The following is a 21,822-nucleotide window of genomic DNA, read 5'->3' as shown; positions in this document are numbered from 1 at the left end:
GTCTCTCAGAAGTCAAGATGGGCAGAGGACCACCAATTCCCCGGCGAAAAATAGTGGAGTAATATCAGAAAGGAGTTTCTCAGAGAAAAATTGCAAAGAGTTTGAAGTTATCATCATCTACAGTGCATAATATCATCCAAAGATTCAGAGAATCTGGAACAATCTCTGTGCGTAAGGGTCAAGGCCGGAAAACCATACTGGATGCCCGTGATCTCCGGGCCCTTACATGGCACTGCATCACATGCAGGAATGCTACAGTAATGGAAATCACAACATGGGCTCAGGAATACTTCCAGAAAACATTGTCGTGAACAACATCCACCGTGCCATTCGCCGTTGCCAGCTTACACATCTGGAAAGGTTTTTTTACAAAGGCTGATGGATGATATAGTATGATGTATGTATATGTAGACAGAAAAGTCAAAACTCTCTATATTTGAGCTTCCTCACAGTCACTCTGAACATTGTTTCAGCCAACATAAGGAGTCCTAAAACTTGGAAATGATTTAGCTATTTTGCACTTCCAGTTCTATCATCCAGTCCAGAGATGGGCAGAAATACATGAAAATGTATTTAAAATAAAAATGCATATATATCTCAATTAAAATGTATCAAAATAAAATACAAAATAAAATTTTTTTTTTTTTTTTTACCTGAATACAAATGCAGTATTTTTAAAATACACAAAATACATGTGAAATTGGTCATTCAGTGAAGTATCACTTTTAGGCAGAAATCTATCTGGACTTTTACTTGAACACTTCAGTACTGTTTTACATGGTTAAAACAATCATACTAAATATATTAGAGTGTGTTGAAAGTTATAATATTACTTCGTAGCAAATATAAGAAACTTGTTGCACTTTACAGTAATCTAGATTGATATTAGAATGTCATATTAATAAAAACTGGATGACCTGTGTTGCTAAATGACATGTAATTTAAAAATATATTGTATGATGGAAAAAGCCGTTTACATCATATTCATGCTTTAATCGTCTCAGGTTTCATCAGTCCAGCCTGTCCATATATTGACTTGCAACCATGTCTGTGTTTAGCTTCAAAGTGCGTTTTCAACGACGGCATTCTGTAAATATGAAGACAATCTCTTTTTTGCATTCTGACATCCAAATGCACAACATTAACGTTGCTCCTATTGCGTTGATCTTGCCCTGTTTCCTCCACTTGTTACCACTGTTTTTGTCCCACCACAATGCGCTCACAACTGCAGTGACATAACTGTGACGCCTGCTCTCAGATGGTCTACTCTAGACAAACACTCCTGAACCAGCTAATCAATAGGTTTGTTTGAGATGCATCAGCGCTGCGCAGACAGATCAGCGTATGACATCAACGGATCGAGAGAGTGATTAAAACCCTGTATTCCATTTGGAAGAGCTTTGAAGGGATGAAGAGTGTAGGGGTCATAAAAATGTGACAATCAAGGAGGCGTCTTCGTCTTTTTTCCCCTGGTGTACTTTTTGTATTAATACACATTCATTTACTGTAGTAAAATTATAAGCTTCTGCTGTTTTTTTACATCAAATATAATGTATATTGTGTCTATATATTTGAAACATTTGAATGGACTGATAAAGGTAGCTATAAAGTATTTTTGCTGAAGTAAAATGTAATTTTGACCATAATAATGTACCAAATCTATCTTGTATTAATATTACAGTAGAATAGAAAAAACTATACATACATTTATAGGTAAAATCGAACTCCGAACCTCCTGAACCCATTCTGTGATGTCAAACAACTTCCCTGTGCAAAGGATCATGGGGGCCCGAAGTGTCCATCAGTTGTACCCTTTGAAATCCTTCATTCCGAAGGGCCCTTTGAAGTGGCCAGTTTTGAGCACTTCAGTTTAGAACGACCCTTCAAAATGGTGGCCATGATTGTTTTCATTCAGACGTGCCCTTCAGAGAGAGATATATCCGTTTGGAACGCACCAAAAAGATAGCACACGTACGTCTGCAAGACGTCTGTTAAAGATCACTTCATCTGGAAAGCATCTGATGTTTACAAACATCTGATAGACATCTTTAAGATGTCAATTTTTTACATACATTCTAAATCATACACATCTTAAAGACATCTTCTAAACTTCTAATTGACATCTGACAGGAAACGTCCTGTTCCAGACGTAAACACAGACATCAAATAGACGTCTCCGAGATGTAGCTACATGTACTATCAGGGTAAGGAGTCATATGCTCTCCAAACGCTCTAGCGGTACTTTTATGTCACACACCGATCGGTCTGCGCAGCACTGATGCATCTCGAAAAAGCCTAATGTCTTCAGGAGTTTTAGAAGGCTACAGGCAGGTGAGTTTTATTAGGGTTTGAGCTAAACTTTGCAGGACAGTGGCCCTCCAGGACCGAGATTTATTTAAGCCTTTATTTGTCTTACAAAAATGGCTAAATTGGACAATACAGATCATGTTCATTGTTGTAAAAAATATATCCAATCATAATATTTAAGCAAAAGTAAAGAGCTTTATGGATATTGACTCAGGTAAAGTTAAAAGTAGCTCATTAGAAAAATACTTAAAGGTGCTGTAGAATGTCTTTTTAAAAGATGTAATATAAGTCTAAGGTGTACCCTGAATGTGTCTGTGAAGTTTCAGCTCAAACTACCCCATAGATTTTTTTTTATTAATTTTTTTAACTGCCTATTTTGGGGCATCATTAACTATGAGCCGATTTAGGCTGCGGCCCCTTTGAATGCTCACGCTCCCCGCCCATGGAGCTTGCGCTTGCCTTAAACGGTGCATAAACAAAGTTCACACAACTAATATAACCCTCAATATGGATCTTTACAAAGTGTTCGTCATGCAACATGTCTAATCGCGTAAGTATGGTATTTATTTGGATGTTTACATGTGATTCTGAATGAGTTTGATGGTGCTCTGTGGCTAAAGCTAACATTACACACTGTTGGAGAGATTTATAAAGAATGAAGTTGTGTTTATGAATTATACAGACTGCAAATAAAAAATTAAAATAACGATGAAATGATGGTAACTTTAACCACATTTAACAGTACATTAGCAACATGCTAACAAAACATTTAGAAAGACAATTTAAAAATATCACTAAAAATATCATGATATCATGGATCATGTCAGTTATTATTGCTCCATCTGCCATTTTTCGCTATTGTCTTTGCTTGCTTACCTAGTCTGATGATTCAGCTGTGCACATCCAGACGTCCTGCCCTTGTCTAATGCCTTGAACATGGGCTGGCATATGCAAATATTGGGGGCGTACATATTAATGATCCTGACTGTTACGTAACAGTCGGTGTTATGTTGAGATTTGCCTGTTTTTCTGAGGTCTTTTAAACAAATGAGATTTATATAAGAAGGAGGAAACAATGGAGTTTGAGACTCACTGTATGTCATTTCCATGTATTGAACTCTTGTTATTTAACCATGCCAAGATAAATTACATTTTTAATTCTAGGGCAGCTTTAAGTAGAAGTATTAAAGTAGGCCTAACTGATATCAAAACTACTTAAGTATCAAAAGTGCATGATTTTGTTTATAAATAGGCTATACAATGAGGTAGATTTTAAAGATTTATAGCTTTTATCAAAAACATGGAAAAAAGTCATACCTGCAGTGAACTATAGAACTGCCTAAATAGACCCTAATGCATTACAGTTTAATTTTTAAATAATTTGTGTGTGAATCAGGTTTTATATTATGGGGATCAAATTATATATGAACATTCTAAATTATGTCATTAAAAATCAGAAAGGTTTCTGTGAGGTTAGGGGAAGGGGTACATACCCAGTTTAAAACAACATCAATGGAAAGTTCCCACAGTGAAAGAAAAACAAGTGCGTATGTGTGCGTGTGTCAGAGCTAAAGTGGATTATTCTGTGGAGCCTCACATGAACTATATGGTAAGAGTAAAGTCATGTAGACAAAGACCTTTGCTTCTGCTTCAAACTGCCTCTAACACACACACACACACACACACACACACACACACACACACACACACACACACACACACACACACACACACACACACACACACATACCAGCACAGATGTAGGCCTACATAAGAATTACACAAATCCAAAGGTGAACAATTGGTAATAATAAATCATTGTTGTCATTTTATTTTATAATTTTCAAAATAACATACATTTTATTATAATTTTATTATATTAAATTATGTTTTATTAGTGACAGTATTACCCTGTAAAATTATAACAATCGGTGAAGCCTGAATTCAGAGTCAAAAAATGTCTGCTGATAGTAATATCATCAAACTACCACCAGATGGCAGCACGCTCTTTAACATTAACACGTGGCTAAAATGGACGCTGAAACGGATGGAGTTTCATCAACAAACGTTGTCTAATTGTGTATTTGTGCTTTTAATTATCAGGTGAGTGTGGTCTGGGGTTAAATTTGAATTCTGAGCATCACAAAATGGACGTCAGGTCAAATGTAAATCATCAAGAGGAAATGCATCAAGCTTTCTTGCTTTTTCCCCCCTGTGTGTTTGTATGTTTGTTTTTTTTAGCTGTATTGATTGGATTGTGTTCTATTCTTCTTTTCTCTATTACCATCATTCTTTCTAGGTAATTGCTCAGAGATAGCATTGTGATTTTAATTGGATTTTCCCTCTACACTAATAGGTCTCTTTTGATAGCTAGACTGGAGCCAACAGACCATTTTAGAAAAGAGTCATTTTTTCCCTTCTTTTTTTAGTATCCCCTGATTACAATAACCACTTGGGTAAACAGAAAAAACAAAAGCAAAAACAAATGTATAAATAAACATGAAAATACATTAAATTAAATTAATAAAACAAATTAAAAACAGTCCCATGATTTCAATAAACCAGGCTTCAATATAGCTTGCCTACTTCAAAATGTAGTTACTGTATGTTACGCCATATTAACCCATGAACCAGTGTCTCTATATGATAATGTAGACATTTGTAATTACACATTTGTATAATAAAGAAGGAATAGCAGTTGTCTCTTATTAGCCTGATTAGCAAGCCCTCTATAAAACACACCAAATAAGGCCTACAAAATAACAAAAAATTAAGAACACCTATCGTACAGACACTTCATGTTTAATGGTATTTGATGATTTGTAGATTTCAAGAAAACTACACTTTCAAGAAAACATTTTAAATTGGTTAGACTGGTTCGTAAAAGGTATGTTTTGTGCATGGACATTTAGTTGCATTTACACCGTTTTGACCAGCAGGTGCCGCCAGTGTGTGTTTGACTCTCAGTGGTGGGGATTTTCCAGTGTCTCTTTGTGCAGGATATATCATTGCGGGAGTAGGTGGTGTCAAGTAACATTGAATCACTGACGAGTCATTGAATCATTGACTCAGCCATTTGTTTAATAACACTGAGTCATTCAGGAACGAATCACCACTGCTATAGTATATTATGCATGGTTATGATATTTATTATAATATATTATGATATATTATGTATCAGTTGAATATGCTTGGCTTTGTTTGGAACTACTTTTTGTTGTGGGAGCAAAACTAGACAAAATAACTGGCCTTAAATGTAAGTTACTTAATATTGACTTTGTCTTTTGAAGAGTTGTATAAAAACAATGTGCTCTGGGTCTGAATATCATCAGGACTGTGAATACAGCCAAATTACAACAGGACTCATGATATTGCTATTTAATTGCAGTTGTATGTATTTATATGCAGATTCATGAGATTTAACATGTAATGTTATAATGCTATATATTGTATATGTATGTAGCTGTAACAGTATCTGTAATAGTTCCTTTTCTTCATTCTGTCTTTCTTGTTTTCCTTTTCTCCCCCATCTCTCTATTTGTGTCTGTCTGTGTCTGGTTGTTTCATTAGTTTGTATTGATGAATGGATCAAGAGATTTAAGTGGATGAGTTGCATTGATCTGTGCAACACACACACACACACAGTCACCTCCATAAACTGCAGTTTCAGAGAAAAACAACCTCTCTCACTCTCTTTCTCCTCTCCTCCTCCCTCCCATCCCTCTCTGAACACCTTCCTCTTTTTAATCATGATGATGATTACTCTTTTTGTCTGCCAGTAAAAGCCTTTTATCACCGACCTCTCAGATAACTGGAAAGTTCCATTATTCCCACACAATCACACATGCAGTAATTCCAGGAAACACTCACTGATTCTCTGCACACACCTGTTGTCATAGGTTTAGTTCTCCTTTTGCTATGCCACATACCTAATACAACATGTGCCTTTTGTCAAATGTGATATTATTTCAGATGATTACACATAATGATTTTGTTTGCAAATTTGTTGGCGCAATTTTAAATTTAAAAATCGACTCGCTTCCATTCATGAGTTTGAATTTAAATCGACCACAATGCAGGATTTTTATTCTACTTCTTTAAATTAAATTAAAATAGAATTCTCAATTCAGTTATGAATGGTGCACAGCTGCAGCATGTGATGGACTGGCAAATGTCAATAATGAAATCCAATTAACATAAACCAATTGTAAATGCCAATATTCACAGTCTTTCTGATGTGTGTTTGATGCAATAAGGTTTTGTAAAAAACTAAAACATTACTGTTCATTTAATTTTTGAAATTCAGTAAGTATCAGTGAGGTGTGTGTCTGACTCAGAATTGGACAAAATGGCATCTGCTTGAAGTGTGCCATCAAGTAGTTACAAACTACAACTCTCCTCGGTCTTCTGTTTGCTCTGGTTGCTAAGCGATGCTGAAAATAGTTTATTACCCAATGCGATTCCATTTCCATCAGTTTTCTACTGGGAACTGTAGATGCACACATACACACAAATAGATCAATATGACCCCTAGGGAAGGTTAAAGACAGTATTTTGCATTTACAGTAAAATCTGTGCTTGGGTGAAAACCCATTTAAAACCGTTCTGATAAAAACTGAACACGGCAATAATAACAGAAACTATGAATCGACGAGCTGCAGAGAAGAGTCGTGTTTGCCATGTGCCTACTTCATTTTTAATGGGCTTCTTAAACGCTGATATGAGCAGAAAAAATCTGCCAGCTTGCTCCACACAAGATAAAGGAGGTGGAACAGTCATTGATCGAAGCTAATGATTTTCACATTAAATTGGAGGAAAGGACAGAGACAAAGAGTCAGAGAGAGTGAGGACGGGGTGGGGGGGAAATGTTTCTTCCTCTTCTAATCCTGCAGTGGAAATGACACAGAAAGATAAATCCAGCAGCAATGCTTAACAGTGCTCAGTTAGCTAACAACTCAGGCCTAGTAGGTAAAACCAAATACTTAAAAAGTGTGAATGTGCAATTGTTAGCTTAAAGGGTTAGTTCACCCAAAAATGAAAATAATGTAATTTATTACTCACCCTCATGCCGTTCTGCACCCGTAAGACCTTTGTTCATCTTCGGAACACAAATTTGAGGCCTCCATAACCAGCAATGTTACTGCACCTCTCGAGATCCATAAAGGTACTAAAAACATGTATAAAACAGTTCATGTGACTACAGTGTTTCTACCTTTAATACTATAAAGTGACGAGAATACTTTTTGTGCACCAAAAAAACAAAATAACGACTTTTCAACAATATCTACTGATGGCCGATTTCAAAACACTGCTTCGAAGCTATTGTTTTGAATCAGTGGTTCGGAGCGCCAAAGTCACGTTGTGAAGTCACAACTGTTTTAAATATGTTTTAGGTACCTTTCTGGATCTTGAGAAGTTTTGTGACATTGCTGGCAACAGAGGCCTCATTGAGCCATCGGATTGCATCAAAAATATCTTAATTTGTTTTCCGAAGATGAACGAAGATCTTATCTTTTAACGGTCTTAAAGGAATAGTTCACCCAATACAAAATATACAATATCAAAAATGGCACATTACACTGGGTGTGTAACTACTAACTGAACACAACATTTCCTTTTTGAATTATGGACACAAATGTGTACTAGACAATATTAAGCTAATATCAAATAATATAAATAAACCAAGGCCTATAGAACACAAGTCATATGCACAACTTTTAGGATACTTTTTTGTACTTTCTGGAGATTGATGACCACTTATAAAAGCGAAATTGTTGAATTTTGTTTGCATAAAATGACTGAAAATGCTACAGTAAAAAACTGTTTATTGGTTAACTGTAAAATACCATATACAGTGAAATGTAAAATGATTTAACATTGGTGTAATGTGTATTTTTGTTATTAAAATACTGTCCAATTCATGTATGTAGAAACAAGTAAAAACTATGAAATACAGTACCATGTCATAGTTGTGTGCATTGCATATGATTATATTTTCTTTAAAAGGTTTTGTTTTTTATTATTGTTATCAGTAATGCACATTAGGGTGTTTTGTTATGTTTTATTCTACTACTTTTAAAAGTAACTTTCCCCAACACTGGTTATCAGTACATTTGTGAAAAGCAGTTTTTGATTAAGGTAAATTGGTATATGAACATTATGTTAATAAAGATTTATATATATAATAAACAGACACAAATATCCCATGCTGAAATACCTGAAACATTTTCAGCATCTTTTAAACCATAAAATTAACAGTATATATATATATATATATATATATATATATATATATTTATATATATATATATATATATATATATTTTTATATAATATTTGTATATCCCACTTAAGAAAAAATGGCATCCCGAATGACATGGGGGTAAGCAAATAGCCCGATTTTTTTTTTTTTTTTTTTTTCATTTTTAGATTAACTATTCCCTAAACTACATTATGTCTAATCTAAATGTCTTAAAGATATTCTGCAATTGCTTGATGCAGCATATTTGGGCATTATTGTTGTCTGAATTTAGGTTGTTCCTCATCAAACTGAACAGTCTGAACTGCAATGAAACATTCATTTAGATCAAGGCCTTGTGTGTTTCCAGGGAAATTGAATAGGTCTTCGTTCACCTAAAGCTTACAAGTTTTGCTATTCATTTTTAAAGAGGCTAAGGGTCAGTGCTGTATGTGTTGATGTGCATCTGGATGTTTTGTATTTCAAGCAGTTTCAGGCTGAAATGTTTCTCATTTGGCAAATTTCTAAGAGAATTTCAATCTGAATCCTCTGTCTCTATGAGATTGAGGAAACTTTATTTGGTAATCTTGAAAACATGATAAACCAATGATCACTATCACCTGTAAGAATAGTTTGTGTATTGTTTTTTTTTTTTTACTACTTGCAAATCTTATAAGCTGTACTCTATACTCTCCTCACATTTAAACCGAACTATATTTGCATTCTAGATGCTTTGTGTGTGTGTGTGTTCTTGTACACACTTCCTGTGTCATTGTAAACCAAATGGCTTAAAAAAACATACTAAGTGGTGTTTTTATTGAAATTCAAAAAATGCAGTTCTGTGTGATGGGTAGGGTTAGTGTAGGGGGTAGAATATATAGTTTGCAGAGTATAAAAACCATTACATCTATGGAGAGTCCCGTAAACCACATATACAATTGTGTGCTTGCGCGTTTTTGTAACACATCCGGACACAAATTTGTATAATGACATTGGTATTACAAGGAGAGGGTGACATTACCCCATGTCCCAATTTTCCAAAAGGCTCATAAATCATACAGAATGATTTTTTGTGAGAAAGTAAAAATGTGCACAGTTTCCTGTGATGGTTAGGTTTAGGGGTAAGGGTAGTGTAGGGGGATAGAAAATACAGTTTGTACAGTATAAAAACCATTACGCCTATGAAATATCCCCACAATTCACAAAAACAAACCTGTTTGTGTGTGTGTGACTTCAATCCAAAGCCATCAGTAGTGTGATTTTCTATGACAGGAAGGGGAAAAGCTGTTGAATGAAATTTTTGTTTATCCAGTTGGTTCCTAGTACAGAGCTACTGACAGACACACACTAATATACACACACGTTAACACTTGCATTACACACATGCATCTATGATATGCAAAACATATTTAGTATGTGTTCTAGTAAGAGCTGCAACTGTTTCCAAGCCATTGGTTTTTCTTAGCATCTTATTTTTAATCTAATTTTAGGAGCGTTTTAATTCAGTGAACTACAGTGTAAATTTGATCCAGACGCACACACATAAGTTGACAGGCACATGATTGTGTTTAAATGATTAAACAAGTGTTCAACCCCACAGATGCCCCATTTTATGTGTGTGTGTGTGTGTGTTTGAGACTGTGTGTGTATAGACGAGAAATTGTGGCATATAAAATATTAAAATTGCATTTATACATAATGCAGACCAGGCACACCAGAATTCTCTCTCCATCTCCACCCCCCCCCACTCCCCCCCCCCACTCCCCCCACTCTCTCTCTCTCTCTCACACACACACACACACACACACACATAGAAGTACACATACAGAAAACTGTTTTGGTCTGTGTAACTTTATTTGAGCAAATTATATGTATACTGTAAAAAACAAACAAACCAAAAAGTGTTATCTCTATGACAACAGCTTGACAACACTGATAAAGGTGATTCCTTTGACTTCAGTAACTGATTATCATAAACTCATTCAACCAAATAATTTTTCTTTTTTTTTTTTTTTTTTCAGAAAACACCACAATGTCCATAGAAGTAAATTAATATTTTCATATGCACATTATGAAAAAAAATCTGACAGAAAATGCAAAAGCACTGAGAGGGACGAGGAGAATTAAGTGACAGCAGCAGCATCTATAGTATGATTTGTCGTCTACAGTAACATATGCAAACTAACTAATCATGTCCACTTTCTCCTACAGACAAAAACAACAGAGAACGTGACGCAAAAACCTCTCTTTTTTTTTAAAGATTCATATGGCAGTCAAGTTCTACATTCTAATACTAAATATCTCCTTCTCTCTTTTCCCCCCAGACCTCTCTTCCACCCGTTCCTCGTGTTGCGTCAAAGGCACCTCATGCCCAAGGACTGCCGAAGTATTCACAAGATAAGTGTGTGTGTGTGTGCGCGTGTAAGCCTCTGTAAATAGCATTACTCTGTCCTCTCGTAACATCGACTGCAGTCACATCTATTTTATAGTGTGTCTGACGTGTGGTCACTCCAGGCCGCGTCTTGGCCATTTCAAACAAGTTTGCTCTAGAATGTCCACCTTTACATATCAAATATTGATATGATTTGACAATTCATCTGTAGTTTTAAGTATTCATTCTGCTAATGAAAAAAAAAGATAAATCAATGTAGGCATGTGATTGTGGTGTTATGGCATGTGATTATAACCGTTAATGTGTGACTAAATGTGTGAAAATCAACGTTAAGCCCTCATGGCATGACTGTAAAATCACATCCTAGCAGGTGTAAAGAGTTACAGAGCAAGTTGCTCATGGAATCATGCCATCAGGTGTGTGTATGCATGTATTTTGTATGTTTATTTGTGTGCATGTTTATAAGTGCAAACATTTAACCCTCATTAATCTCTCATCAAACTCGCTTATGAATTCCTGAACTTCTAGGACTGTCAATACACTTGTTCACTTTGGATGAATATAAGAAATGTAACAAAAATGAAACGTGGTTATTGAGTATTGGTATTAATTTTGTACAAATGTTATACAGCACAAGGGGTAGATGAACCCTTTAGTAATGTTAGTACTGCACTCTGCCGAGGTCACCTAGAAACGTGCTTAAAGACCAAATGAAAGTCTGTTTTTTTATTTGGTTCCTTCTTTTTAAATGTTTTAATTAATTAAAAAACAACAACAAAAAAAACGGATTATGACAGGTAACCATACTCATCATCAACTTGTTCATATTCATCATCATCATCTCCCATCTCCTCTTCATCATTTACAACATCACCATCCTCATCGTCTGAGAGCAGAGAGTCACCACTGCCAAAATCTCCAGAAGACTCCGTGGCTGAAAGGACAAACAGTAGCTCTTTTTATTTCTTTAGCTCTTAAAATTAATTTCATTGCTGTTTTTGAAAGAAATTAATACTTTTATTCAGCAAGGATGCATTTAGTTGATCAAACGTGACAGTAAATACATTTATTATGTGATCATTTCAAATAAATGCTGTTCTTTTGAATATTACTGTTTTACTGTATTTCTGATCAAATAAATGCAGCCTTGGTGAGCATAAGAGACTTCTTACAAAACATTAAAAAAATCCTACAAACCCCAAACTTTTAAATGGTAGTGTAGTAATAATGTCAAATGTTTTAATTATATTAATTTAACCAATCAAAATTATCTAACAATATGCCATTTTCAATATTCTGTTTGTTTCATGAGACAATATGCAATACTGCAACAAAAAACAGCTACATCTGTAGCTGTTCACACAGTATACATTCTTTTGTTTTGTCTGCATAATTGATGTCAGACAATTTTTTTCAACATCTCACGTCATGAACACACCGTGTCAAGTTAAAAACCCAAGGACTCCATTTCGCCGTTTCATCTAATGTAATTGTTATTGAATGCAAGATTTAATACTTGGTATAGTTTGACGGTCAGAATACTTGTATGCATTGTAAATTCCATATTGTAGTTTTTTTTTTAAATTAGTATCTATTTTGTGTCAATTTTGTTTTCTAATTTATTAGCTAATTAAAGGGTTAGTTTACCCAAAAATGAAATAGCTGTCATTAATTACTCACCCTCATGTCGTTCCAAACCCGTAAAACCTTTGTTCATCTTCGGAACACAAATTAAGATATTTTTGATGAAATCCGAGCGATTTCAGATCCCCATAGAAAGCAACACAATTACCACTTTCAAGGGCCAAAAAGGTAGTAAAGTCATCGTTAAAATAGTCCATGTGACTACAGTGGTTCAACCTTAATTTTATGAAGTGACAAAAATACTTTTTGTGCGGAAAAAACAAAAATAATGACTTTATTCAACAATTTCTTCTCTTCCGTGTCAGTCTCCGATGCTTTTCACATTATAAACACAGTGCAGTGCTTCCAGGTTCTATGTCAGAATGCCAGCTCAGTATTGAGCAGCTCCTGCGTCAGAAGCGCACGTCATACTGCTCACATGAACCGCTTCGGAGACTGACACGGAAGAGAAGAAATTGTTGAATAAAGTCATTATTTTTGTTGTTATTCAATTAACCCTTTCACATGTAAATTTAAAATATTTTATATTAGTTACTTACACAATGTGTATCTGATATGAATAAGACTTGTCGTCTAATTACAATGGAAAGGACTGTTATTGCCGCTTCCATAGACATCACTGTGTATTCTACAAACTCTAAATGTATTATTTTGTTACTACTCATGTGTATTTAAATGTCTGAAACCTAAAATAAACATTATGTGAAAAACACTACATATTTGTGATATTATTAAGAGCGTGTCCGTCTCTGGCTCGCACGAAAGCACATTTGAATTTGGCAGCTGATCACATGATGCACTGAACATTCTAATCACACCGGTGTGATCGTACGCTCCAGGGACAAGCCAAGACTGATCACACCGGGGTGATCATATGTGTCACAGGGTAGTAAGTAATGAAAGTAGTAATTGCGTTGGGATCAGAAAGCTCTTGGATTTCATCAAAAATGTTAATTTGTGATCTGATTGTGAACGAAGGTATTACGGGTTTGGAACTAAATGAGGGTGTGTAATTAAAGAATGTCTATATCATTGCATACATATTAAACGGATTACTAATTTTACTTTTTTCTCATTATTAGATAATGAATCTAAAGATGTGAGGTTTATGGATGCTTACTGCAGTCAGCAGGCCCGTGGGTATGAGACCCCGCAACCTCGTTTCCATAGCGGTCGACACACCAGCACTGACCACTGCTACCATGACACTGGTGAGGCCTATAGAAGCCATCCTCATCACAGGAGGGGATGTATGGACCTACACAAACAACACACACACACATTAGCATCAGTCCTAATGTCAGGAAAGATTACATCAAAGACAAGATTATACACAGCCACAGAGAGTGTCTCACAACCACACTCACACAGATAGGGAGATGATATATTCAATGTCAGAGAACATAGCTGTCACCTCCGAGAGCTTGCTCTCTCTCTCTGTCTCTCGCTCACATTCATTGCTTTTCAACTTCACAGATTCTTGCTACAGAATCACCACAGTCAAGCTTTTTTTTTAATCTTTCTCTCTATTTTTTTTGTCTTTTTATAATTCAGTGCCGGAAGCCAGAGCCGTCACTGTGCGTTCCACTCAGGGGAGAAACAGCAGTTAAAAATACCCTTTTTTTCATGTCCAATTTTCCCTTATCTCATTCCCCTGCTCAAATTAAACACGCGACCTTCAGAGAGAGGGAAAGAAATTCTGAGTGATTTCTAGCTTTAATAGAATTAATGTTGGCTTCCCTCTTGCTGTATGGCACCACTGTAACTGTGTTCAGGTTGTCATGACATTGAGTTGGTTTTTAAATGCTAGTGCTTTATATATGAACATGATGAAAAATGCTGAGAAGAAAGTTTAAAATATTTGTAACTACGGAACACAAGTCTGGTGTTTACAGCTTTGAGTCTAGAATAGATTTTAGTGTGTAATGCTACTGCAGTTTTTGTTTCAATAAGGTATGCCAAAAAAGGGGAATAGACACAGTCTGTCTATTCAGGTGTAAATGACAATGATAAAAATTTTTTTTGACTGTGTCATGCATCATGCATCATGGAATCATTTAGCCACTATTTAGTTTGAATCGGTTCAAAATTTAATATGCAAATTTATTTTTAAAAAGTATGCTGACAATTATAACTGAATTTTTACATAATTAGGTCAATAGTTTTTTTTCTTTTTTATTTGGGTTATGAATGTACAATACATTTATTATAGAATTTATAATAAATTATACAAAATATAGAATTTACAACATAAGATTGATGCATCAATCTAGCTAATATAGATGATAAAATTACCCATGAAATTCTTATTCCAACTTCATTTATTCAGCCAATTTAAAATGCTTATCAGTCAAGGCTGATAATCTCAAAATGGCCAAAAACCCGAGGCCAAAATGTTGGTCTGTCACTAAACATGATTCTGCATTACAAACATGGACCCCTTTTTCTGTCTTTGAGAAAATTACATATATAAACGAAACACGAGAGAACGGACTCACCCAGTAATTTCTTCCCAGCTTGCTGTTTGTGGATGACCGTGATCTCTGATTGACAGGGAGCCTCTGAAACACATTGATATCAGATCAGAAGTGAGAAAGAAACCTTTATTATTCCACTGGTAAAGCAATTTTAACTGCAGGCATTATATCATTTAGTATATAAATATCTCAGTACTACATTACCCCACTATGCAAAAGGGAGAATAAGTTTCATGATTGCTAGAATGTCTTTCTCTTAACAGTCTTTCTCTTAATGATTTTCTGTCTTAACAGTTAATGAGACTTAATGTCCTAATTTTCCTCAGATGAACATACCAGACTATACAGAGGCTGTATGTGCTTCATACACTTTACAGTAAGGTTGTATATGGTAGTATTAGTACTTTAACATCATTAATTTTGTTATTGTAAATTTCTAAAAATATTGTAAAAAAAAAAATATTAAAAACATTTTAACATGATTATAAACATATAAAACACACACACACACACACACACACACACACACAGTCATATTTTATTACCATTTTTTTAAACTATAGTGAATAAACTGTATTAATGAATGAAATGTTCAAGGTGTCTGGATAAATTTTGGTTTGACTGTACAGTTATAATTTGTTAACATTGACAAGATAAATTAAAAATGTTAAAGTAGTGCTATTTCATAACTAATTTCAACATATACAACCTTAATATAACATTACCCATATGCTCTGGCATACTTTATTCCCATTGGTAGATTATGGAATTGACTGGTGAAATATTTTTGAATAATGACCTTTAAACTGTATTTGAGTGTTGTCCATTAAAAAAAATACTGGTTTTACTTTCATGTCTGCTTTGCTTCAAGGTCCTGATCTCTCTGTCTTATTTAACTGTGCTATAACGTTCATGTGGTTAGTTCTATTAGGCAGTGTGTTTGTGCAGGTTTCTTAATAATACAGTAAATTAATAGACTTTTAGTTTTGACTGAGAGAAAGTAGTCCCCTATCTTGAAATTCTTGAAAGCATGTGGAAAAGTTTGTTTACAGTAAGTTTATTGTACCTTGATATCTTTGAAAGCAGGAACACCACTCCTGGCTAGAAACGAGTCTGTCTCTGTCTGGGTCACATGACCTGAGGAAGGCTTTAGTGCACACATCACTCTTCTCTGAGCTCAAGCTGGACAGCTCTGATTGGTCGAGCTGAAGGTCAAAATTTGTGTCCAGTCTGGAGAACATCCAGCCCAGAGAGTCCTTACAGAGGGGCACCTTACTCATGTCCACCTCTAAACAGACAGATAGAGAGGTTGTAGAAGTTTAGAGAAGTATAATTTATTTATTTTTTTTGTCATGAAATCGATCGTCAATTTTATTAAGTTAGCAGTAATATTAGTCGTTTTTATGTGTTGTGTTGTGTTGTGTTGTGTTGTGTGTTTGTGTGTGTGTGTGTGTACTCACTCCTCTCTGGCTTCTGGAACTTGTATTTCTTGCTGGGATTGCCACTCTCATGAAGAACTGTGATCCACTCTCGTAATCTGCTAACCACTCCAGTCATCTCTGCATTACCACACTCTACACAGACAAATACATGCAAACATCCATCCATACATAAATTAAACGACTTCAATCTAACACAACAGTAGGGTTTCAGAAGTAAAGAGAAATCAGAAATCTGAGGTTAAAATATGCTTCTGTGGCAGATTTTATTTTTAAAAGACTGTGTTTAGTTTCCCAATTTCCTGTGAATACATTAACCATAATTGTGAAGAAAACTCCACCAATCAGAGTACTTATTGTTACCATGGAAACAGTGCCTAAGGAGCTCAGCAGTGACTGCCTACTCCCATAAAATTTTACAAATTACTTAAGTCAAACTACTTATATATTTGTACTAGTGCTGTCAATTGATTTCATTTTTTAATCAAATTATTTGCAAACCTGCACATAAAATTTTGCAAAACCTCATCAACTGATGGGCCCTAAACACAGAGGGCATATGATTTGAGTATACAGATTTAGGGCTGGGCAATATGGCAAAAAAATCTGAATTTTTCAGAATGATTGACCGATTCACGATTTTGTTCATTTTTTTTTTTTTTTTTTACTGTTTAACTAGTCAACTTAAAAACTTTACTACAATATGACTTAGGTAACATTCTCTTTATTAACAATCTGGTTAAAAACAAATTCCATTCCAAGTGCACCACACTTGAAGTGATCAACATGGTGTAAATGTAAAACAATTTTTTAAATATTTTTGTAGAAGATACAAAGTATGCGGGGGACATCAGTTATGCTCATCTTGGCTCGCTCCTTTTAAGTTATCTTGAATAAACAGCTCATGTTTCATGAAGCACATACAAAAGACCTAAACCGGAAGCAATCTAATCTGATTTACAGAAAACGGAAGTTAGATTGCGCATAACCCCAATAACGCTTTTCTGAATGAACAGCCGCTTGAGAATAGTGATGTGTGTCACGTGAGAGCGGTTAATCAGGCGCACAGATGTTATGTCGAATTTCGACGCTCTGCCAGATTATTACCCCCCTAGTATTGATAGGTTTAGGAGTAGGTGTTGGGGTGGGGTTAGGATTACGGGTGGGGTTAAGATTAGGCAATCAGGTAGTGACTTCAACAAAGGGGGTAATAATGTGGCAGGGAGTCGAAATTCGGCGGCATCATGATGTCGGGTCATTTTCTTCTCCTAATACTGTTATCATTGCTGTATTGTCAACATCTAATTGTAACGCTTGTAACATTTTTATTCAAAATCGCGATTTCTCAATTTAAAAAGTAATAAAATCGAGGCAAAACATTAAATTTGAATTAATCGGAAAAATCGCCCAGCCCTATACAGATTTATTTTATGTGCATTTAAATGTAATTTACAGCTAGATTATTTTAATATATTAATAATAATATATTAATGTAAATACTTTTTTAGTCATCCTGCAGCCTCCTTGGAAGGTTGCTGAGGCCCCCTGATTGAGAACCACTTTTAATAATTAACAACATTTTAAATGCATAGCCCTAATTTGTAAATATTTTAATATTCTGAAATATATTCAAATATTTTTTATAATTACACTCTTTTATGATTATACTCTCTAATGCCTAATTGTATATAGATTTACTGTGACTTTGATTACATAATAATGGCAGTACACATAACAGTCAGTCAGTTGTGCCCCTTTGTCATTACTGGATTAAACGTGGCCTATTTTTCTTTTTTTAAAGGTTATTGGTTCTACACACCATTAAAACTTAATTGCTTGATTGCCAATAAAGGATAGTGCACAACACACCAGTTAGAACATAGTTTAGTGATGCTTTGTTCTGTTAATAAATGATAATTTTTATTCTATGTTCTGAATTCATTATTTTCTTTGTATGTTTAATAAAATTCTGATATTGTCCAAAACCCCACTTTGCCAAGGGTATTTGCAAAATTTTGGAGCTTACTTTATACAGTATTTTACTGTCATTTATGGGCCTGTTTACACCTGGTCACTTAATGCTTTTCTCTGATTGGATAGCTATCAGATTCTAAAAACACAAGGCATAAATGACCCCCCTCTTTTGAGATGGATTCAAATTTAATCACTTCAGGAAGTGTTTTGAGATGCATTCCGGACAAAACTGGACAAGTGTAAATGCATCTGGTTGTTGAAGCCACATATGTTAATTCTACTCCTCCCTAAATGGTAAAAAAATAAAGGCATGAGAGTGTTACACCATGTCTCCACCAGATGCAAGCGGGGCGATGCGACATGACAAAAGCAAATAGACCACAATATAATCAACTATCTACATCAGCTGTCTACACTGAATGCCACCCAATGTGACACGACAATTCCCCAACAGTAAATTGATGCCCCGTTTCTGACATACTCTGACATGAGGAACAAATAGATTTGCAATGGCCACTTTGTCGCATTCCGTGTGGCATGGTGTGGAAATGTCAAGCCAGTGCAGCATCGCCATGGAAGTTTGTCATTTGCATATGTTTTGAAGCTCAAGAAGGTGTGAAAGATAATTCAATTTGGTACCTGCGCGTTATGCGAATACCGATTAGAGTTCTCTTTCACATCGTCTTGCGCTTGAATGGACAAACTCACACAAAATTTTCAAAATGATTAAAAATGAATAATGATTTTTATTTAATTTTATTATAATTTTATTTAATCTGTATCTTTGTTCAATTGTATTTATTTGTGCTATTGCTTGTAATTTGATTATTTTTCCTGTTTTATTGCTCAATGTTTAAAATGCAACATTAAAAATTTGAACTGGATTTGATCTTGAAATTAGCTGATGATAAATAAAATGCAGCTCACATCTGTTGCTTTCGCTGATGTGAATTTGCATATAGCACGGGAATTGAAGATAGGATTTATTAGTTTTGCGGAGGTACGTTTATGTGACCAAGTGTAATGAAGTCTGGGACAAAAATGCATGAAGTGACCAGGTGTAAACAGACCCTATTATTTGCTTGTGTCATATGCACAGTTTGTGACACTTTATTGCAGAGCTTCAGTGTTTATGTCTAAACGCGGGCTCAACGCGGCCAATACTGAGCTGCTGTTCGGATGTAAACACTGAAGCTCTGCAATGAAAATAGCTTAGCAGTATGACAGGGGACAGATGAATTTTTTGAATAAAGTCGTTATTTTTGTTTTGTTTTTGCGCACAATTTTTCTTGCCGCTTCATAATATTAAGGTTGAACCACTGTAGTCACGTTGATGGTTTTAATGATACCTTTATGGACCTCAAAAGGTGCAGTGTCGTTGCTGTCTATGTGTGGATCAGATACCCTTGGATTTCATCAAAAATATCTTAATTTGTGTTCTGAAAACAAACGAAGGTCTTACAAGTTTGGGAGGACATAAGGATGAGTAATTAATGACAAATATTTCATTTTTGGGTGAACTAACACAATCTTGTACACGCTTTTTTTTTTTCTTTTTTCTTTTTGCTTTGAATCAAAGAATTCAAATGTGATTTATCTCCAAAAATTTTATAAGAAATTTACAGTTTTTCAAACATGTCTAGCTTTACTGATCCCAGCTAAACTTGATGAGTGTTTTCATTAAGAATAGATAAAATGTTCCGGTTCATTGCTGGTTATTAAGGCTTATCAGTGAACTGGAGAGAGACCCAACAGCTCTCTCATTTTTCTGCCCTTAATGAAGGTACTTAAGTCCAGTTAACCCTCAAGGTGAGAGCAATCCCTGCTATTATTGTCCTGTAGCCAGTACATACTCTCTGGTGACGCAGCAGGCTATATAACCAAATATTGGATAACATCAGCAATAACTGTGCCTGCGGGTGAGATTAGTACTTATCCAAGGTTTAAATAATTTCCAATTTACTTGATTGTATTTTCTGCATCCAGTGTGTTTTGTTTTGATGTGTTCATTAGATTTAATAGTCTGTGTGTATTGTTTGGGGATGGTTTGGGTTATTTGATAAATATAGTTTTGTCGCAGGTAATTAATAAGCGTAACTGATTGAATTCTTGTAGCTAATGCATCAGAAATCTGTGTTGATTGTTGATAAGATGCATTACTGGAAAGAAGGATTGGTTGGGGCAGCTGCTTCTTTACATTCAGAAGCAGCTGCCAGGGGTTTTATTCAAGCTCTCTAATTTAGGAAGTGTTCTTTTCAAAAGACCAATACCGAAAATTTGCAGTACGTGTTTGAGTATGTGTACCATTACACCCCTAAAAAAACAATCAATGCTTATGGTTTAATATCTCATGATGGCTTAAAAACCAAGATTGCAAATAAAAACTCAACAGACCAATACAAGCCCTTGTGGACACACAATTAACATGACAAACAGATTAAAGCAACAAGACTTTAACTACACCCCCATCTGATCACCACCCACCCCCAGCGCCGGGCCTGGTGCATTTATTAAATTTGGAAACAGCAATATGATAAAAGAGACAAATGTTCAATCTAACTTTAATACTAATAAAAGGAATAAACAATTCTTCCCACCAGTAACATAGTTCATTAGCCAAACTGTAGGCTGTTTATAGTTGCCTAGCAACATAGAACATTAGTGTATGAATCATGGTGTCAGGGCGTTCATACAGAAGGTCATTTAATGTGATTTTTAAAGATTAACCTATTAAATATGATCAACCATTTCAATTAGGTCAAACAAAGACCATAGTGTAAACAGTAAATATAGATGATGGCTTCAAGGACCAGTTCTTCGGTGAAGAAAAAAAAAACCGTTTTTTTTTTTTTTGACCGAAGAACTGGTCCTTGAAGCCATCATCTATATTTACTGTGCTTATTTAAGTGCTTATGTTCTAAGCTTTTGTTTGTCACGGAATCATGTTTCACCAATGAGATTGGAGTGATTTCACATGTGCTTCAGTCACAATCACGCAGAAGTGTTCCCATAGCATCAACATTCTGGCGCACTCTTGTTGTTAGCTAAATTTCTCTCATGCTTGGTTTCCGTAGTAGCTGTTAAAGAACAATTCAAATGTTAAAACGTGTCTAAATAGCTAAATTTCTCTCATACTTGGTTTCCGTAGTAGCTGTTAAAGAACAATTCAAATGTTAAAACGTGTCTAAATATAAATTAAATTTAGACACGTTTTAACATTTGAATTGTTCTTTAACAGCTACTACGGTAACCAAGTATGAGAGAAATTTAGCTCTACACAGACCTCTCAAATGTGTCAGATACAAATTACACTACCGTTCAAGAGTTTGGGTTATTTTTTGTTTTTTTACA

General features: G+C 35.0%; 1 protein-coding gene across 2 annotated transcripts in view; it reads right to left on the bottom strand.

The window, feature by feature from the left end:
* Positions 1-10,389: 10,389 nt before the first annotated feature.
* spock3 (SPARC (osteonectin), cwcv and kazal like domains proteoglycan 3) overlaps positions 10,390-21,822 on the bottom strand; it is a 50,560-nt gene continuing 39,127 nt past the window's right edge. For both annotated transcript variants that reach the window (XM_067402435.1, XM_067402434.1), the window contains 5 exons: positions 16,519-16,632; positions 16,125-16,346; positions 15,080-15,142; positions 13,702-13,839; positions 10,390-11,871 (listed from right to left, as the gene is read on the bottom strand). In XM_067402435.1, the coding sequence (XP_067258536.1) occupies positions 11,726-11,871; positions 13,702-13,839; positions 15,080-15,142; positions 16,125-16,346; positions 16,519-16,632 (683 nt within the window). In that variant the 3' untranslated portion in view covers positions 10,390-11,725. The remainder of the gene's footprint in view (positions 11,872-13,701; positions 13,840-15,079; positions 15,143-16,124; positions 16,347-16,518; positions 16,633-21,822) is intronic.

Source organism: Chanodichthys erythropterus, chromosome 12 (genome assembly GCF_024489055.1).
Source record: "Chanodichthys erythropterus isolate Z2021 chromosome 12, ASM2448905v1, whole genome shotgun sequence".
Taxonomy (NCBI): Eukaryota; Metazoa; Chordata; class Actinopteri; order Cypriniformes; family Xenocyprididae; genus Chanodichthys; species Chanodichthys erythropterus.
Note: the sequence above shows the minus strand (reverse complement) of the source record. Positions and strands in the feature narration are given on the sequence as shown.